The 20930-nt window shown below is 42.4% G+C and overlaps 1 protein-coding gene across 3 annotated transcripts in view; it reads left to right on the top strand.

Moving 5' to 3' along the window:
* LOC149429277 (coiled-coil and C2 domain-containing protein 1B-like) overlaps positions 1-19782 on the top strand; it is a 71626-nt gene extending 51844 nt beyond the window's left edge. For 2 of the 3 annotated variants that reach the window (XM_089666587.1, XM_089666588.1), the window contains exons 18-24: positions 2476-2592; positions 3041-3114; positions 5907-5965; positions 6213-6264; positions 8244-8343; positions 9679-9772; positions 9894-10228. In XM_089666587.1, the coding sequence (XP_089522713.1) occupies positions 2476-2592; positions 3041-3114; positions 5907-5965; positions 6213-6264; positions 8244-8343; positions 9679-9772; positions 9894-10040 (643 nt within the window). In that variant the 3' untranslated portion in view covers positions 10041-10228. Of the gene's footprint in view, positions 1-2475; positions 2593-3040; positions 3115-5906; positions 5966-6212; positions 6265-8243; positions 8344-9678; positions 9773-9893; positions 10229-13896 lie in introns of those variants that run through there. The other variant, XM_089666589.1, reaches the window with a different exon arrangement.
* The last annotated feature ends 1148 nt before the right edge of the window (positions 19783-20930 follow it).

The following is a 20930-nucleotide window of genomic DNA, read 5'->3' as shown; positions in this document are numbered from 1 at the left end:
GGGCTCCCAGTCCATTCCCCTTTGAACCTTCCACTCTACGGTCAGACTCACAAGGTTGCATTTCTTGTGGCAAACACCTCGGCTAGGCAAGTGTATGAGCTGACAGCTACAGTGGTGCAAAAAAGTATTTAGTCAGTCACCAATTGTGCAAGTTCTCCCACTTAAGAAGATCAGAGAGGCCTGTAATTGGCATCATAGGTAGACATCAACTATGAGAGACAAAATGAGAAACAAAATCCAGACAATCACATTGGCTGATTTGGAAAGAATTTATTTGCAAATTATGGTGGAAAATAAGTATTTGGTCAATATCAAAAGTTCATCTCAATACTTTGTTATATATCCTTTGTTGGCAATGACAGAGGTCAAACGTTTCCTGTAAGTCTTCACAAGGTTGGCACACACTGTTGCTGGTAGGTTGGCCCATTCCTCCATGCAGATCTCCTCTAGAGCAGTGATTTTTTGGGGCTGTCGCTGGGCAACATGGACTTTCAACTGTCTCCACAGGTTTTCTATGGGGTTGAGATCTGGAGACTGGCTGGGCCACTCCAGGACCTTGAAATGCTTCTTACGAAGCCACTCCTTCGTTGCCCGGGCGGTATGTTTGGGATCATTGTCATGTTGGAAGACCCAGCCACGTTTCATCTTCAATGCCCTTGCTGATGGAAGGAGGTTTGCACTCAAAATCTCACGATACATGGCCCCATTCATTCTGTCCTGTACATGGATCAGTCGTCCTGGTCCCTTTGCGGAGAAACAGCCCCAAAGCATGATGTTGCCACCCCCATGCTTCACAGTAGGTATGGTGTTCTTTGGATGCAACTCAGCATTCTCTCTCCTCCAAACACGACGAGTTGTGTTTCTACCAAACAGTTCTATTTTGGTTTCATCTGACCATATGACATTCTCCCAATCCTCTTCTGGATCATCCAAATGCTCTCTAGTAAACTTCAGACGGGCCCAGACATGTACTGGCTTAAGCAGGGGGACACGTCTGGCACTGCATTATCTGAGTCCCTGGCGGCGTAGTGTGTTACTGATGGTAGCCTTTGTTACGTTGGTCCCAGCTCTCTGCAGGTCATTCACTAGGTCCCCACGTGTGGTCCTGGGATTTTTGCTCACCGTTCTTGTGATCATTTTGACCCCACGGGGTGAGATCTTGCGTGGAGCCCCAGATCAAGGGAGATTATCAGTGGTCTTGTATGTCTTCCATTTTCTAATTATTGCTCCCACAGTTGATTTGTTCACACCAATCTGCTTGCCTATTGCAGATTCAGTTTTCCCAGCCTGGTGCAGGTCTACAATTTTGTTTCTGGTGTCCTTCGACAGCTCTTTGGTCTTCACCATAGTGGAGTTTGGAGTGTGACTGTTTGAGGTTGTGGACAGGTGTCTTTTATATTGATAACAAGTTCAAACAGGTGCCATTGATACAGGTAATGAGTGCAGGACAGATGAGCCTCTTAAAGAAGAAGGTACAGGTCTGTGAGAGCCAGAAATCTTGCTTGTTTGTAGGTGACCAAATACTTATTTTCCACCATAATTTGCAAATAAATTCTTTCCTAATCAGCCAATGTGATTGTCTGGATTTTTTTTCTCATTTTGTCTCTCATAGTTGAGGTCTCCCTATGATGCCAATTACAGGCCTCTCTCATCTTTTTAAGTGGGAGAACTTGCACAATTGGTGGCTGACTAAATACTTTTTTGCCCCACTGTATATCCTGCAAGAAACCCTTTATGTTCTTGCACAAGGACAATGTTGTATTGAGGTCCTGGGCTTCCTTTCTTCCCAAAGTAGTCTCTGTTTTGCACCCTAACCAGTTCATTGTAATTCCATCCCTTTTGTCCAGCTGCAGTTCACAAAATTGAAATTTTCTCTATTGGTTGGATGTGGTTCAGGCTGTGTGAATGTTTCAGCTGCTGCTTCTTTCATGAAGATGGATTCCCTTGTTGACATCTCAGACGGGGGCACAGCATGGGCTCCCAGGTTTCCAGTTTCACCATCTCTAAGTGGCTTGGACAAACCAAGGTTCAGGCTTTGGTCTTCAAGATTGGGCTGGCTTTCTTCACTAAGCACCTCTTCAGCTATACGGCATCAAGCCTTTGTGACATTTATGTATGTGTATATGTATTTGTGTGTATATAAATTTTATTTTTCTATTTTTAAACCGTATAAAATTATTTTGAGGCATGCTGATGATAGTAGGAGGGTTATACCTTGGGCTGTTCTACAGTTTTTTTGTTTGCCAGTATCCAGTCCTCCCTACAGGCAGCAGTATAACCTACAGGATTATAAAATTCTGTATCCCTCATTGGGCTCCAAGAAAAACAGTTAATGGTAAGTACACAAATCAATATTTTTGTTGTATTATATTGTTATTCCCCTCTTTGATAAACTGAGAATATGTAGAAGTCTTGACAGTTCTCCTTGGGCTAAATCTTCAGCAATGTCTGATGTTGTTTGTGTTCTTGTGGCAGGTTCGAAAAAATGGCAGATGAATGCAAGAAGAATTGTGATATCCTTCACCTATCTCAAGCTCAGGGCCGTGATCCACCTCCCTATCATTTTGAAGACAAGACATTGAGAATAGTCCGGTAACCATTTTGATCAATACTGACTGTGAGGAATGTTGAGAAGCAGTTCAGGGCAGGCATAGGTCAGATCAAGCACCAGTAACTGTTGATCAGGCATAGATCAAACCTAAGACCACTAAATGTTCAGGTCAGCCATAAATTAGACCAAACTCCAGCAACTATTTAGCTCAGGCATATGTCAGATCTAACACTAGTAACTGTTTGGGTCAGTCACAGAGCAGATCATAGAACAAATCTAACACCAGTAATATGTCAAATCTACAACCATTAGCTGTTCCGGTCAGGCATAGGTCAGACTCCAACACCAGTAACTGTTCAGATACAGTGTCTATGTATTTTTCTTTTTGGAAATGGTAGAATATTGAAATGAAAAGGGGGAGGTTATGTGAGTTGTTTGGACTAATTGTTGGTCTGTATATAACTGATCATGATCCTTCTTTCCCAACAGAGTATTCTCGGAGCTAAGTAGTACAGAGATGCTGCTGATTATAGTACGAGGCATTAATCTTCCAGCCCCTGCAGGTGACATTCTCCTTGTCTCTGTCCCTTTCAACACCTTCCAAAGAGTGCTCTCTTCCTCTTTAGTTGTTTTGTAATGTATTCTGGAGGAAAACATGTTTGTCTAGCAAACTGCAGATATTTCTCAGCCATATTCTTACCTGCTCTTTTGAGAGGAGAGGTGTCTGCATATTGCAGGTTGTTTTTATCAGTGTATTTTTTTTTATTGTATTTATTTTTAAAGCCCCACTCCAAGGACAGGAAAAAATGACTGTTTCAGTGCCAGCACTGCAAGGGTTTGCTTATTTTTGTCTAGGGGATGAGGAATAAGGTGTGAATACTTACCTTATTCTTCACTCCTGCAGGATCCCTCCATTGTTGTCCCTGGTCCCCCCCAACCTCTTCTCCAAGGCCCTCCTGGCTACAGTCTCACTCTTGCGATCTCTACCTGCAAATGCCCTACATGGCACATTATGGATGCCAAGGGACCACCTACAGACTGGAGAGCCGGAGCTGGCCAGAGTGGGGGTAAGGCAAGTAATGCAGCCTTCTTATCTGCCTCTAGACAAATTTAAACATACCCTTGCACTGCTAAGGAGAATAGGGACCCCCGCTGCAAGAGTTTTTTTTTCTTCCAACCTGAACTTGGGTTTTAAGGTAATGTGTAGTGTTTTTTTATATATTTTGAATATTATGGTTAGAGTTAAAAAAAAAAATAAATTAACAAAAATAGATTTTCTTTTTTGTCTGGCAAATATTAAATATTGAATATTCCTACTTTGTATGCTCATTTATATTCAGTGGGTGCTTTTTAAGCACCTCTTCATCTGTGTCCTGCTCCCATTTCTCAACTCTTTTATAGTATGAAACTCTCAGTTTTTCTGGTTTCTGATAATAACATTAGTATATTGGTTCACTAACCAGTCATCAAAGAGAGCATCCAGTTGCATGTGGATACTTATTTTAGACCAACCCCAGAATAGGTGTGCTTTTTTCCTGCACCTACTGAATTGCCTGGCTGAGTCTAGCATATCAGTTGTCTCATTTTGCTGCCATTCTTAGGGTTGTTGTCAATGGAAGTTGAGCTTGTGTTGATGACATGAGTTTGAGACACTTCTGCTTCAAATTGGTTTTGCATTCCCATAGACTTGTATGAAGATGCAAAACTGCTTGAAGTGAATAAAAGCCTGTCACCATAGTCCCTTACTACACTAGAATGGTGTCAGCTGTTATCTGACATGTCTACCATCTCTGTATACAAATTGGCCAAATTAGTTCAGCTGAGCTTTTTTCCACATTTATTTCAGGGCTGTCCAAAGCAGTGTTTAGGGTTTCTGTAACACAAAATATAGAAGGGAGGTGTGATTTACTAAGATTTATGTATCTGCCTCCATGCTCTGATCTGCAATTGGAACTCAGTTTGGAGTTGATCGGCCCTGTTTGTCTCACCCCATGGCTGGTGTCTCTGCTAGAGCATCCATTCACTAGTGTTGCAGTAACATCCTGGGCTCATTGAGTACTATATGACTCCAGAGAGACTCTGAACTGCTAAAGCCAGTGCTGATTGGCACTTCTCTGAACACACCCCGGAACTTCATGTCACCGAACTCAGGGGCGGACTGACCATTTGGAAACTCGGGCACTGCCCAAGGTCAGTAGGGGGCCCCATGAGATGCCCCTGGTACCTTTTTCATAGGCTTTTTTGAGTTTGGGCAAGGACACAGGCGCCCCATGATCCCCTATTTCCCAGGGGCCTCATGAGTTGTTAGTCCGCCCCTGCCTGAACTACAGTTAGATTTTAGAGAAACGTTAATGAGTTTTTCACTTGTATTCTTAAATGAAATCTATTTTTTTCTTGTTCAGTTGCATTTTGATCTTGTAACCTGAAAGATTCAAGTGAACCTGTGCTTTGCACATGCATTGTAAAGCAACTTGTTGACTTTAATGCCACCTTCTCCTATGCTCGCCTATTTGTTGATCTCCCATGCCTTCTTTCAACAGTCGAGGAAGGAAATCCCTGTGTTCTTGTTAAGCTTACAAAGGCGCTGAAGATTCTCTCTCCCAACCCCATGTGGCAACACTGACTCAATCACAAGCACCAATGTGATCATGTGAGAGGAAAGGGAGTTGGACAGTCCATAGATGATTTGAAAGAAAGGAAAGAAAACCGCTTGATTCCCCCATCAACAGTGCCTCACGCTGAGCCATGTTCAGCTATGTTCTGCCAGCAGGCGGGAGCACGGGGAGCCTTCCTAGCAGGCAGAACACTGATTACTCTTAGAGGCTATAGCCGCTGGCAGTAATTACATGTAGAAAATTCCTACAGGCTGGTTGTACCCAAGTCGATTGATGGATCGATTTGGGGAACAGTCAGCTTGCCCATACATGGATGGAATCTTGGATGGTCCCTGTTGAACTGGACGAATTTTGATCCATGTATGGCCTGCTTTAGTAACATCCTCCCTGACTCACAAAAGTACCATATTTATTTTTTAGCTGCAAGTGACTGAATGTAGCACTGGGGGAAATGATGAAAAGAAGCATGTTATGCAGGAGAGGGGGGCATTCAAGGCACCTTGTTGTTTTGCCCTGGATGGACAAAGCAAGATTTGCTTTAATGGCACAAACGCTCAAATGGCCCTTCAGGAGCTGCTGAATATACTGCAGAATGTGGACTCTATCCATGGCTGTGTTGCCCCATGTGTCACCATACAACTCCATGTTTTATATGTAGTTTCTTTTCTCGGTTATTTTTTAGTTGTAGTGTCACTTGGTATCCAATGAAAATTGCTCACTTCTATTAATCTGTTTCACAGGAATGGCACCCAACGACCTGCATGCGTTTGTGAAGTTTGATTTTCCATATCCAAGCACGGTAAGAAGTGAAGAGGAAACTGATTGTACCTGTGAAATCTCAGTCTCTGAAATTCTTCATTGAGGGTTTCAAAGGCCAGAGACAGCTGACAAGTGTAATGTTACTGCAGTCCTGTCTTTATATTTTAAGACTGGTGAAGCACACCATCTCATGCTCCTATTATTGTGCTGGAATGGAATTATGTTTTGAAATGCAACATTTAATTCTGTTTGAGCTTTTAAACACCGTCAATGTTTGTCTCTTGCAGGAACAGCCACAGAGAAATAAAACCTATGTAGTTAAGAACACCAACTCTCCAGGTGACATTGCTCAAGTATTTTTGTGTCTAGTGGTGCTGTGGGCCAAAATATGTGCGATGTGAGAGCTAAAGCCATCGCTAGTCAGAATATTGCTGCAGGAAGGTGATGCTATATGTCCACAAGAATAAACCCAGCTTGGAATGCCACCGTGGGGAATATTTTCTAAAACTAGTGCAGTTGTGCATGGTAACCAATCAGCTTCCAGGTTTCATTGTCAAAGCTGAATTTCAGAAGCTGATTGGTTACTATGCACAACTACCCCAGATTCTGTGTACACCAGTTTTAGTAAATCTCCCCGTGTTTCTGTTTATGGATAATATACTACAGGGTTGATTTACCAAAGACAAATAGACAGTTGCACTCTGCAAGGGAATTTGCTCCAGAGTTTGGTAAATGAGGGGAAGCTCTACTGACTTCCATCATTCAATCATGTGCTAGCAAAAATGTGATTGCGTTTACTTTGCAAAGTGAATGTTTACCTCATTTACTAATCTCTGTAACTAATTTCCTTGTGGTGTGCAACTACACGTACGAAGTGAAGAGTCTGCCTTTAGTAAATCAACCCCTATGTTTAATCCATTTAATATAATTAGTGGTTCTTGGAGGAATATGTTGTATTTTTTAAGTACTGAACAGGCCTCGGTCTCTAATTTTCATTCTCTGTTGTGTTTATTTGGACTTACAGCATCCTCCGAGTACATCTTTTGTGGGTGGAACCTGAAAAATTGCTAAAATCAAACTGATTCTCTCTGAAAGTTAAATTTTCTTTCATGTGTCAGTGGGTTACATTATGAAAGTAAAGAGGTGTACCAATTTGGATTTTTTTTTTTAGCCAATTGCTTTTACTTTCTATAGCAGTGCTCCTCTAAATGTGCATGCAAGGGTAATCTGTTCATGTCTGTTTATAGTAAGATCATGCCATACATCTAATTACCATTTGTAGCAGATCTCTCCTCAAGAATTACAACTACAGATCTGCTTATATCTTATATATTAATTATATATAATTTTTCCTGATTCAGGTGATATTTAAAAGCGGTGCACCTGCTGTAATGTGATTCTTTAATATTTAGGGAGAAAAAGGAATCTATAGCAACTCAGTAGTAGAGACTTTACTGTAATAAGGCTGGCCTTCCAAACTTAGATTTTTTTCCATTTAGTCTGGTGGCTGAATGAAACAAATCTAATAGATTCCTCCTTCCACCCTATACACCTCCCACTGAGGCTGGCAGAAATCAGAATACCCAAATTGCAGCCGCATCTGATTGGATGCAGCTGCTGTTTGGCCAACAATTTTCCACTCCAGACTCCTTTCAGTTGAAAGGTCAAATGGGAGGGGGCGACCGGAACTGGCCACAATTTGAACAGTGTATAGCCAGCTTAACAAATGCTTTCAAGTCTTGTGTGTGCTTTACCGCAGCCTTTTTCAATCAGGGTGCCTTGGCAAATTGCCTAAAAATTGCTCCGAATTGCCCAAAAACTGTGTTCATGGCATCGGGCTTTTTTGTTACACAAAGCCACAAGTTTCCTAACAACTGCTGACATCAATGGTTGATGTGGAGGATATCGGGAGCCTAAACAACATCCTTGTTGGACCCGCCTCCATGAGGACTGGGGTCACATTGGCTGCGTAGTGGAGAGAAAATGAGGAAAAAAAATGCTGAAATATTAGTCAGTACCAGTATGCAAAAATGTATTTGCTATGAAATAATAAATCTCCTCTAGTGTTGTGTGTCTTAACGTGTGTGGATGCTGCTGCAATATGTAGAATTATTAGTTTAGTATTTTACATTTTAGAAGGGGGTGCCTCGAGATTGATGCCTGCTCATAATTTTAAAGGTTGCCTTGACTGGAAAAAGGTTGAGAAATACTGCTTTACTTATCACTCTGCACTGTCCTGTCAATTACACACAGTGATTGAATAATTTGTCTGTTGTACCGAGATGATGTATTTTCTGTTTGTGTGATCTTTTATACAGAGTACGAACAGTCGTTTAAACTAAATATCAACCGCAACCACAGAGGCTTCAAACGGGTGGTTCAGGCCAAAGGCATCAAGTTTGAGATCTTCCACAAAGGGTGAGTGACTAGTACTGTTGGAGAGGACAGAGAGCCATGGCCTTCCCCAAAGCTGTAGCCAGTGTTAGCTTTGACAGGTTTTAACCACTTGCCCTCCTGAAGATTTACCCCCCTTCATGACCAGGCCATTTTTTGTGTTATGGCGCTGCATTACTTTAACTGACAATTGCGCGGTCATGCAACGCTGCACCCAAATGAAATTTATGTCCTTTTTTCCCACAAATTGAACTTTTGGTGTTATTTGATCGCCTGTGTGTTTTTTTTTTTGTTTTGTGCTATAAGCAAAGACAATTTTGAGAAAAAATATTTTAGATTTTTTGCTATTAAACATGTCCAGTAAAAAAAATTTAAAAATCAAATTTCATCATAAATTTAGGCCAAAATGTATTCTGCTACATGTCTGCTAAAAAAAAAATCCCAATATTTGTAAATTAATTGGTTTACCTGAAAGTTATAGCTTTTACAAATGGCGTTATAGATTTTTTTTTCCTATTAGTAATGGCGGCAATCAGCCATTTTTAGTGGGACTGCGGCGGACATTCTGACACTGGTGGGAACTAACTTGGTGTCACTGACACCAATACAGTGATCAGTGCAAAAAAAAAAAGAATTGACACTGTACTAATGGCACTGTGCAAGAAGGGGTTAATGTGAGGCGTGATCAAAGGGTTAACTATGTGCTGGGAGTGTTTTACTAGGGGGCAGGGGTTGTGTTCTTCACTGTAAGTGCACTGATCGGGATGGCTGTACTGTGCACAGCCATCCCGAGCAGTGTGCTCGAGCTGACAGGGAGGAAGATTGTTTGTAAACAAAACAATCTTCCTCCCCGTCGGAGATGCTCGGTAATCACCGGGCGGGACCCAGTGATTGACATCTGCGAATGGCAGCGCGGCTCGCGACCCCTACCCGGAAATGCAAAATCACGTATATACAAGTGCTTTTGCGCATAGGTGCTGCCCTGTAGCAGTATATCTGCTATAGGGTGGTCTTTAAGCTTTTAATCCTCATCCTTTTTGCCCCACATAACAATATAAACGTCAAATGTTCATTCCAACTGTACCCCCCTCCTAGTAAGAGCTGGCTCCTTACTCCTGACTTAGGATAAAGTACTAAAGGTTTGTAAGTGTTCTGGGCTGTCTAGAGTTGTCTGTAAATATAGTAAGCGATATGATTGGTGGGTATTTTTTCATTGCATCCAAAATGAAGCATACCCGCTCTGTTTGATCGACAACAGAGATATATACAGAAGATGTCCATATCATGGTTGTGTGCAGCCCATAGACTTGTTTACTTAATCAGATGTTGTTAAAAATACTTTTCTCTCCTCTTCTGCAGAGTATTCTTGTTCAGAAGTGATAAGCAAATGGGGACCGCAAGTGTTAAACTGGACAAGTTGGAGACGCAGTGTGAGATTCGAGAGATTGTAGAGGTAATAGTAATATCATTTTAATGCATACATCTAGTAAAAAAAATACAAATAAAATAAGAATACTATACTTTACCTTTGCAGTGATATACTTAAGCATATCTTAATGAACTTCCTATTTCAGGTGTTTGATGGAAGAAAACCAACTGGAGGGAAACTAGAGGTAAAAGTTAGGTTAAGGGAGCCTCTTAATGGTCAAGACCTTCAAACGGTGACAGAGAAGTGGCTGGTGATGGACCCTGTTACAAGGAAGGTAATGGCATCTGGCTGATCAGAGGTTTCTTGCTCAGTTGGGTATAGAATTTGTTGGCATTATAAAACTGAACTCCTCCAGGTGTGAAGGAGCTACAAGTCACGTTGCATGTGTTTTCATGGTGCAGCTGAAAACTCACATCTTCCAAACAAGAATAGTGGTGATCAAACCTCAATTTCAGTTTTGTTCAAGACTGTAACGGCTACGATCTTTGGAGCCGATGGTAGGCTGCTTTGATCCATATGGATGTTTTTGTGATCAGAGTCTGGTTAAAAGTGGTTAAACCTGCTAGAAAATTGTCAGGTGTATAACCATAAATGGCCAATTTGATGCACATTGCAACCCCTACAAGGATTTTTCACTTGTCATCAGAGTACTCCTTAGCTCTGCCAGTTGAGGCAGTGTCCTTTGCCTTACAAACCCTATAGTCACATCATACTTTAGACCAGAATGTGGCCGCAGTCACCCAGTTTCCTTGCTGCTCCTGACTTCAGAGGCCCTAAGCACACTACTGCTTCTTTCCTTGTAGAGTCCTTAGAGAGAGGCATGTCACTGGTTTCAGTAGCCATTTCCTACTCTGATTTTGGGTCACTTTAGTCTTTCCCTGACTATCTTTGAGGAATTGCTATTGCCTATTTCAACTCTTATTGATGTAGTACATACTACTCTACATTTAGAGGCTTAGCCTGCTGTCCACAGTCGGGGGTCCTGCAGAGCTCCAGTAGCTGCAAGGATCTTTCCATTATACCCTCGAGGTATTTCTCTATGAAGACTAAAAGCACCTTGATGGACCCTGGACACCTCTTAAGCACTTACTGGATTTGCTCCCCTTTGGGAAGGATTTTGGTCTACACCCACTGTGCATCTGCCTGTCACCCAACCCTAGGTCAGTAGAGAGTATCCTTATTTTCAATGTTTCTGCCAACCAATAGTTAGAATCCCTCTTTAAGACCCAGTTCTCATTGGAAGACCCTGTCCTTTGCCCTGTTCTCTCTGTGACCTTAAAGCCTCATTCACATGGGACATATAAATCCTGTGTGCTTTCTGGGGCATGTACCCGCACATTGGGAGCAGCGACTGTCTGTGCACCTGCTGTGTCCCAATTGACAGCAATGGGTCTGCCTGCAAGGGGATGCATGGAACCCCTGTGCGTCCCCATGCGGGAATACATGGCCCTCACATGGGGCATGGATTTATATTCCCATGTTAATGACACCTGATTTGTCCAACTGGTAAAATGGTCTAAATCCCTGGAGATCTCACAACTGCAGCAGCGGATCTCTTCCTGACTGAGCATGTGGAGCAGCTTTACGCTTCAGCTATTATGGCCAGCTTGTCTCCCATGTGTACCTGTTGTCCATACAAATGCGCAGAGCACTGTGATTAAAGGAGCGCCTGGTCTGCAAGGGACAACATCCCTTCAGTCTAAGCCTTGATATTATCATTAAGAATATCACTGGAGGCAGGGCCTCTGCCTGGCTCTGTTAAAAAGTCTTCAAAAGGGCAGGCTAAGTCCTCTTCTTTCTCCTACTCCAGGAATAAATATGCCTAGGTCTTCCAAGCCTGATTCTCCCATCACCTAGTAATAGCAGTTTACTCTTGAAGTGATTGTAAGCCCTCACCTTATTAACCAACCCATTCAGTTTAAAATAGAAATGAAAGGCAAAACATTTGTGTTCAGATATAAAAAAAAGTTATACCTTCCCCCTGCCCATTTTTATAAGTAATCACATTCCCTCTGTTGTCAGCTACATAGGAGCTATGGAAGGAGAAACTGCTGCATACTGATCTTCCCAATGAATGGGTGTGCAAACTTTACTCCCTCCCCACCCCCAGGTCTCCACTGTCCTTGCCTGTGGCGATTCTCCACTGTTAGAGCACCTGCAGCTGCTCCACCTGTCTGGGGATATGAAATCCCCACTGCTCGCTTTCTTCTCCCTTGAGCGCTGTCGGGACAGACTTGACTGGTCAGAACCATCACAGATTGACGACTGGGACTGTGCATTAGCTTTGCTGAGAGGGTCTCCTCTATAGGATGACAGACACCTTCCCTACTCCTCACAGAGAGAAGGAAGAACAAAGAATGGACAGAAGATCCAATAGCCCCTGGTGGTAGGTCCTGCCCCACAACTTGCGACATCCCTGGAACACATCCACATGGGCTAGGTGTCCCAGCTTGTCCAGTTGACCTCAGATGAACAATAAAGATAGGGGGAGGTATATACACACTGCGTATATCACAACCTGCTTCATGCATTTACAAATGATAACAAAAACGTGTATCATAACAACTGCGCTAAATATACAATGGTAAAACAGTATAAATGGCTGTACTGTACAAATATAGCTGTGATTATAAATTATATGTAGTCGTATATCTGGTTCCATAACGGTCTCTTAGGTTTGCTTACAGTACTTAAAAGGCCTTATACATGCATAAGATACACTAGTCCCTCCACTTTGCATGTGATATTTAGGAGATCGTATCTGTCTATTTGGCAGCTGCATGTGATGAAATGTTTGGGAGACCAGATGTACGACAGCATATGTTAAGAGAAAATAAAAGAGGGCGCACTCTCCTCATACCGTGATAAAATTTTTTATTAAAAAGTAGGTAACAAAAGTGTACTCACAAAAAGACCATAAAAACAGACATTGAGCCAATTCTTTCAGCCCCAGACACAAGGGTCCTGTCTCAACAACTGCCCGGTTGGAAATAGCTGACGCATTTCAGGAGATGCACTCCCTTCCTCAAAGCTAAGACAACTGGAGGTGCCAATACCCCATATATAGGGGAAATCACAAGTGCGTCCTCTTTTGTTTTCTCTTAACAGTCCTTATATTCCCCCATCCTTAGAGGGCTGCACCCCATCAAGTGACAGACACCGTGTTACACTGAGGAGCACAAAGATTTGGTGTTTTTCTATCGTTTTCATACAACAACATATACAAATAGTAAGATTACAAATCTTACCAATTGGAAGGTCACTACACTCATTAGACAGCAACATATTACACAATACCATATCAGTAAATACATCTCAGCAACAAGTATGCATACAAATATATTACCTACTCATTTATGTTTAGATTTTAAATATGAAGCTGTATTTTGGATGTCTTGAGGCATCGGGCTTAGTCCCATTTGGTCTCCTCCTGGTCTTATCATGGGGTGGGATTTTTGGCCTCATTTGGTGCCAGCTTCAGGTGTTGGTCTGCAGACAGTCTCCAGTTTTTGTTTTTAATGGGTCTGTTACCAGTTATTTGCTATTACCCTTCCCTAAGTTTGACTGTTTTTGGAAGTTCCAGTACTTTGACTTCCCATGTCCCTCAATAGACTGAAAAATCCTTCCCTTGAAGAACGTTGAGAGACACAGCTCCCACCCCTCTCTACGTGTGATAATGCTGTCAGTACTGCTTTGGTACAAAACTGAGGCATTCTAGAAGTAGGAGGGGGTTAAACTCTGGGGTGACCTACAGTTTTTGTTTCCCATTTTCCAGCCCCCATGTAGGTGGTAGTGTAACCCAAAGGTTTAGGACTTGCTGTGTCCTTACCAAGAAAAGGATTTTACAGTGAATAAAGTCCAAAGGTCTCCTAGCCAGTCCAGTGGCATGAAGGTGGGTCCTTCCTCTTCTCTGGTGGTGGAAGGTCCATCTTCCCGCACTGAATGATGCCCAAGTAATGTGTGAATGAAGTTTGGTGCAGTAGTAATCTGAATCCAGGTTGCACAAGGATGTCCTCCTGTCCATGACAGCCTGGACTCAGGATATGGGTTGAATAAAGTCTAGGAGTCCTAATAAAAAATGTTTAAAAATGAGGAAAAAAAATTGATAATGTGGTTTTGATTGTAATCCCTCTTGTTTCCTCCTCCAGTGAAAGTGGTGCAGTAAGAGGATGGCATCCTGTACAATGAAGACGCTGCCTTCACACACCCTTGTCAGCCTGTTCTTGCCGTGTATTCCACAGGCCAGAAAAGGAGTCGCATACCAAAGGACTTCCTGCAGCGTTGAAGCACATAAGAGGAACGCCATCATAACCGAAAGATCATGTTAATATATCAATGCAGAATGTCTGCGGCTGTGCAGCCCCTGCGGCCTTAGAGTGCGGCAACCGCTCTACCTTACTAACAGTACAACTTGGCGTCACCCACATGTAATCTCTGGCTTTCTTATGTGTTGAATGTAAATGAAGATCTGTTTTATGATCACCGGAAGACCAGAGGACAAGTGTGACACAAATTTCAGAATGTACTGCAACAGAATCCTGCTGCTAGCCTGTGAGGGGTTTCTGTTAGTGAGACCCATAATTGCAGCATAGCTTGCCAGCAGAATTCCTGATTGTGGATTTGCTTCTGGTGCTGAAACGATGCTGATTGCTCAAAAGCTGCACTGCTAAACAAAAAACACATTGTGCTATTTCTAGCTGTTTTTAAACCAGTTTACAGGTTAATGTGTCTGCTATTGAAGGAAGGAAAGGCTGCTATGTAGAGGTACATTACCCAAGAAGTATGTTTTTACTTCGGAGGTCCATCCATCTCTGACTACAGTCACAGCCCACCTCAAAGTTTCATGTTGATTTCAACCATTCTAGGGTTAGTGAGCTTAGAGCCTCATTTGGTCCCAATTGGTCCCAGGTTGGCCCTAATCAGTTCCCTATTGGGATGGCGCAATGTCCACAGTATGATCAGCTTACAGAAGTGGTGCACATATGAAAAGAAGTTCACTCCCTTCATTGTAAAGGGAATGATCGGCACCTGCTCATGAGATTTAGAATATCTCTGCAATAACCATCTGATGCTGGTCAGCCCTCAAAGGGCAGGTTGTTATCTGTCACAAGAGGCGTTCAAAGCGTTCAGAACATTTGTACTGTGTGTGGCCACCCTGTGACAGAGCAGGGAAATGATCATCTTTGTAAAGATTATTATTTTGTTCCCTAATGCCTGAGCCCAATGAAACATTCACATTTCAATGTCATAAAGGAACTGAAAATTCACAGAGTTCTGCAGTATTTGTAAAGCCCACATTTGCCCCCTTTTCAGCCGAGTACTACTTTCACCTGCTTTATAACATTCTGCTGCTGCTGAAATCTGACAGATTAACCAAATAGCATTTGGTGCTCTGATCTAGCAGGTTCACGTTGTGCCCAATGGATATCTTGCCCACTTGAAACAATGACTTGCTTGGATCAGGAAGGACTGTAACATTCTTCATATGTTATTTCTGCTGCTTTACATTTGCTTGTGTATACAAACTGGGGATGTGCTGTAGACATCGGCAATTGTGGATTCACCCATGTTTTATCAATGGGATCCTGCAATACAGTACAGACAGTGATGATTGTTGTTCTAGAAAACATAACAGCCTGTACAAGCCTAGTGGAACAAGAGAATAAATCATTTGGAAAGTTGATCATTCCAGATTCCTGCTTCACAATATCGGTGCTAAAGGTAGAAGATCAGGCTGATGGCCCTTTTACACGTATCTGTTCCATTGCCGTGTGCTACCACACACGTACATGTGCAATGTGTTAAAGCAGCCCATTCTTTGGAATGGATTGGAAACAAAATAAAAGCAAGACTTGCACTTTTTTTGTTTGTTTTTTTTTTTTTGGATGGGGAGCGCCAAATGCACTGCATGTGTGTTGTGGTGCTCTGCAGTGCTGGTCCTTGGAACCTACTGGATTTTGGTGTCTTTCTAAATGAAGGCACCACACTGAGTTCTGTGCATTACCAAAATGCAGAAGTGTAAAGGGGGCCTTGAGGAAACCTTTGGATGAGTTGCTGAGTCACAGACTCTAGGAACTTTAGTGCCACCACTAGCCTGGTGAAAGTACGCAGCCATTGAAATCATCTGTTCTGTATACTTTTTCCAGGTTAGTGACTCAGAAAGAATTGAAGCCAATGGATAAATGACACCCAGACAACTTACATTTTACATAGAAGGAAGTCAACAGTGGCAGACTATTTCTCTGCCTTGTTCACACAGGGTGTACTGTACGGTACAAGTGTACACCATGTTTACCAGCACAGGGTTGTACAGGTGTTCCATGCACCCCCAGACAGACAGCTCCATCAATGTCTATTGGGACACAGTGGCTACACTGACAAGCCATTGTGTCTTAATATGACAGCCATGTTGGTGCCGGTACATGTCCCCAAACTCACACTGTCTGCATTCAGGGACACGGACCTGCAAACTATAGCACACCCTCTGTGAGCAAAGCGTTCCTATTGAAAGCTCATTCCTGGAACACTGACATTTATGTGGGGTATTATTTCTGTGCAAGATTTTTGCAATTATTTTCTTCAGTTGTGGATCTGGCAGGTTTTTTCTTGTTGTTAAGCATATCTGTTTGCTTCAGCTTTGCTTGTGGTTTAAAAACAAACTTGCATGCTTTTTTCAGTAATGATTTCCTGCACAGATTACAGCTTGCCCAGGCGTGCGTTTACATTCTGCACAAGTCCCTGTAGTGTAGGTTATGTCACACAGAATTTATAACCGCAGCTGTGTGGATTTGTCATTTCTGGGCATAAGTTTGCATATCGTACATAACATTGCATGTGTTTGTAAATGATTTATCCCCCACTGTCAGGTTTTGTGTTCCATAGCACACACTAAGTTGCTAAGCTGCCCATTTACCTGCAGTTATAGCTGCCCCAGACATTTCCTTCTTGGAGAAAGGGGTCACCTACAGTGATCTGACCTTTGTGTGATCCAGACAATTGACAGGTATAGGTCTATATAATGCAGGTGACCATAAACAACCTGTATTGATACACTTCCATCCTTTGTACTACTGCATATTCTATATCCAAATAATTTCTGACTGGATAGCTATTGGACACTAAAGCCAGCCATACATGGATTGAAACTCGGCTGGTTTAGCAGGGTTTGCCTGAATTTCTATCCATGTATGGGTACCCTGGTTGCACAGAAGCGATGTATCGATCAACTTGTGTACAACCAGCCTGTTGTGTTTTTCCCAAACGATTAGTGCCACCGGCTATAGCCAGCAACATTAATCACTGTGTTCTGCCGGCTGGGATGGCTCCTTGTCGGCAGAACACAATATAATGGTGGGAGGGGTGAATTGAGCAATTTTCTTTTCTTCACCCATGGGTGAAGAAAAGAAAATTGCATAATCTATGGCCTGCTTTAGGCTGGTGGTGACCCATTCATTTGTACATGTAGGGGCACCATTAGGCCTGATTCCAGACCTCTGCTTATAAACATTCCTTTTATAAAAGCTTGCTGTGCACACAGCTCTTCAAACAATTACAGTTGTCATCCTGCTTAAAGGAGCTTTTTTATAGCAATAAATCACCTTCCAAAGCCTGTTCAGGTCAAACCCTGAATTCTATAGATGTGCTGGTTGTCGCTTTCAGCAAGCTTCATGCCTGCTACCTGTTGATCTGACAGAAATTGTGTGAGCTGATACAGGAATACTCTGTGCTGTTATCAGTTACATTTTTTTTCAGGTCTTTGTGGACTACAGAACACTCCCTCTTTCCAGTTTTTGGAGAAGAGATTTGGAGGAGTTCTGTAGTTATGTGACCGCAATGCTCCATAGATACACTGCACTGGGGTTCATTTACTAAAGGCAAATAGACTGTGCACTTTGCAAGTATAGTTGCTGCAGAACTTATAAATGAGGGGAAGCTTTACTTTGCAAAGAATACCCAATCACATGCATAGAAAATTGGAAAAAAAAACAATGTTTTTCTTGGACGTTATTGGATGATGGAAGTCAGGAAGGAAGTCCTTGCAAAGTGAAGCTTCCCCTCATTTACCAAGCTCTGGAGCAACTTCACTTGCAGAACGCAGTCTGTTTGTCTTTAGTAAATCAACCCCACTGTGTTAATGCTGTCACCCTGTAACAGGAAGTGTGTTACTGGCAGGATCACTGGGTGAAAATAAAAAAAATATTTGGAAAACAAAACTAGAACAACTTTGGACTGGAAAGATGTAATCTATTTGTGTTTGGGCTTACATACACTTTAACATCCACATACTGGTGAAAAAGGGTGCTTGTAAAGCTATAGGAAAGCTTCTCAGCCAGTTTACAGCTTTGTAAATGCTTCCTTTACATACTGCCATTCAGACTAGTGTTTCCAAAGACTTACAGGAACCATTCCCAAAAGAGTACAGTTGGTGGCAAAAAAATCAAACGACAGCAGCTGCTTTTCCCATAGTGTAAGTCATTACTTCCATCTTCTGATTACTTTTAAATAAATAGAGACCTAAAGTTGCACTAGACAGGATTTTGTGAAATCTTTACTGCTGCTGGAACGCTGCTTAGGAATAGTGCAGCCAATGACTTGGCACTTGCCAGAGCATGCCTGTTCCCACTCAGCAGCAAATTTTCAGTGACAGATGGAGTGATCATAGAAGCACTTATGCAGGCCATACATGGGTCAAAGTCAGAACAAATATTCTTTAGAAAATCTGAAATTTCGTATGTTTTGTAAATCGATGATGCCACCATTGATTTCAAAATTCGACCAACCAAGCCTTCAATTTCACGTTGCTACAGAAAATAATTTTCATGGCCAAGAATTTTCTTTTCTTTCCAGGTCACAGCTTATGCTTGTCTCTCTTTCAGTTATATTTCTCACACTATTCTCCCATCATTGATTAGAAATTCATTAATTTTTCAAAAAATTTCCAACATACCCGATCACTCAAATTCATTTTGTGGCCCACTAATGGTGCGAAATTCAAACCAAAATTCTTAGAAAAGATTTTCGAAAGAAAACTCTTACGTAATTCGACCCGTGTATGGCCGGTTTTGTGCTATGAGAAGGCTCAGCACTGCATGACTCATCTGGCAGGAGGAGGTCTGCTTCTATCTAAGAATTTACCTCCTGTCCCTGGAAGTGCCTTTAACTGAATCATTCTGTTGGCTCTGGGTCATTTAGCACCATTAAGGTAAGCCTGTCTCAAACCATTCCATTCAAACTGGCCATATGTGAAAAGATGCATAAGCAGAGCTTACCAGCATACTAAAATGATCTAAAGCAGGGGCAGGCGACCTGGACACTCCAGCTTTAGTGAAAATACAAAACCCACCATGCTGTGGGAGTCACCCCTGTGACTGTCCGTCTTGCCATGCCTACCTGTTCTACCACAGCTGGAGTGCTGAGGTTACCTCTACCCCTGATTTAGAGGTTATGGCAGCAGAAACTATATGAAAATTGCAACTTTTCCTGTAAATGTTGAACTTGGCTCCACTCCCTTCTTAATATTGGGTAATGAGGCCACCCAGCACATCAAAGGACCAATGGGTAGGTCTTTGGGGCCAAGCTTGGCTTACAGGGAAAGTCAAGATTTGCATGTAGTTCCAGTTGCCTGCAGCTCTGACTCTTTGAATTGTATTAGTATGTTCTCCCTGAAGGTTTATACTGTTTTTATATCCTAGGCTTTGTTTGGATGACTGAGGTTTGTGACAGATTTACTTCCAGTCTGTTCTGTGTGCCTTTTACTTTGAGATAGGCTATAATTGTACATGACAAGGGAAGAGCGAGTCCTACAGACAAGGACCCCTGTTCGCTATGACATACCTTGTTAGGGTCTCAGATAGAGAAGGGGTTAATGTTTTCTTTTATAATTCTTCCACCATAGTGGAGATGTTTGTGCTATGTGTAAAATGTCAATATTTGGACTGTTAATGGAAGCCATTGTATTTATTTTCTTTCTGGTGGGTAGGACACAGAACTGTATGTACTGTATACTAAAATAAATTTAACGGGGGCACCTTTCATGTCTGAGTATGCGGTGTGTGTTTTAATACAGCATTTCAACAGATCCTGTATTGAAAATTTATGGGCTGCCAATGCTGTCACCTCCTTCTGGAAATTCTAGTTGCCTGGCTGTCATGCTGCAGTGGCTTCAAAAACCAGAGTCTCTGTCCAAAACAAGTACCGTATTTTCCGGCGTATAAGACGACATTTTAACCCCTGGAAATCGTCTACAAAGTCGGGGGTCGTCTTATACGCCGGGTGCTGTGCTGAAACCTTACCGTACTTCCGGGTTGACGCTACTGCGCATGTCTTCGGCAGCAGTAGACGATCGCGGATCACCGTAGCTCGCAGAACTGCATGAGACGTCGGATGCAGCAGTGCTCGATTGAGCTTGACTGAAACTGTGATATGCAGAGAAGGGATACACAGTGATTCTGCGCATGTCACAGTTTCAGTCACGATCAATCGAGCACTGAACGGCTGCATCCGACGTCTCATGCAGTTCTGCGAGGAATGGTGATCAGTGATCGTCTACTGCTGCCCTAGACATGTGCAGAAGTGTCAGCTCGGAAGTACCGGTATGGTACTGCTGCATCCGACCTTGTCCCCTTAACTGCTATGAGATACGGTAATTATTAATATTATAATGTCTGTGGCAGTTCTGTGCAATTTATGGTATCTTGGAGACAGTCAGGGCTGGGCAGGCAGGGAGAGCTGACCCACCCAATCCAAGCAGGCTTTGTATGCAGTGTGCACAGTGTGCACAGAAAATACTGGTACATTGCTTGCCGTGATTGGTTGGAAGAGGGGGGTAGTCTTATACGGCGAGTATAGCCCAAACCCTATATTTTAACAGGAAAAGTAGGGGGGTCGTCTTATACGCCCAGTCGTCTTATACGCCGGAAAATACGGTATGTAGATCAGAGGTTCTGACTTCTTAGGGGCCTGTAGCTATGGGCTTGTGTTGATGGCCTCAACACAAGAAGTAGAAATGCATTTGTGATACCAATAGATAAACATAAAATCAGAAATCCAAATATAAAATAAATACAATAACAATTCATGATATATAAAAGTTAAATCACAAAAAAAGTGAAAAAAAACATGTGAGATACAAAGAGTCTTTTCACAATCCATAGTACTAAAAGGTCCCAAAAAAGTAAAATGT

The sequence above is a fragment of the Staurois parvus genome, unplaced genomic scaffold, assembly GCF_062004578.1.
Source record: "Staurois parvus isolate SC_StPar_1 unplaced genomic scaffold, SC_StPar_1.0 ptg002753l, whole genome shotgun sequence".
Taxonomy (NCBI): domain Eukaryota; kingdom Metazoa; phylum Chordata; class Amphibia; order Anura; family Ranidae; genus Staurois; species Staurois parvus.
The sequence above is the reverse complement of the archived record's forward strand: the minus strand, read 5'-3'. Positions and strand labels throughout refer to the sequence as shown.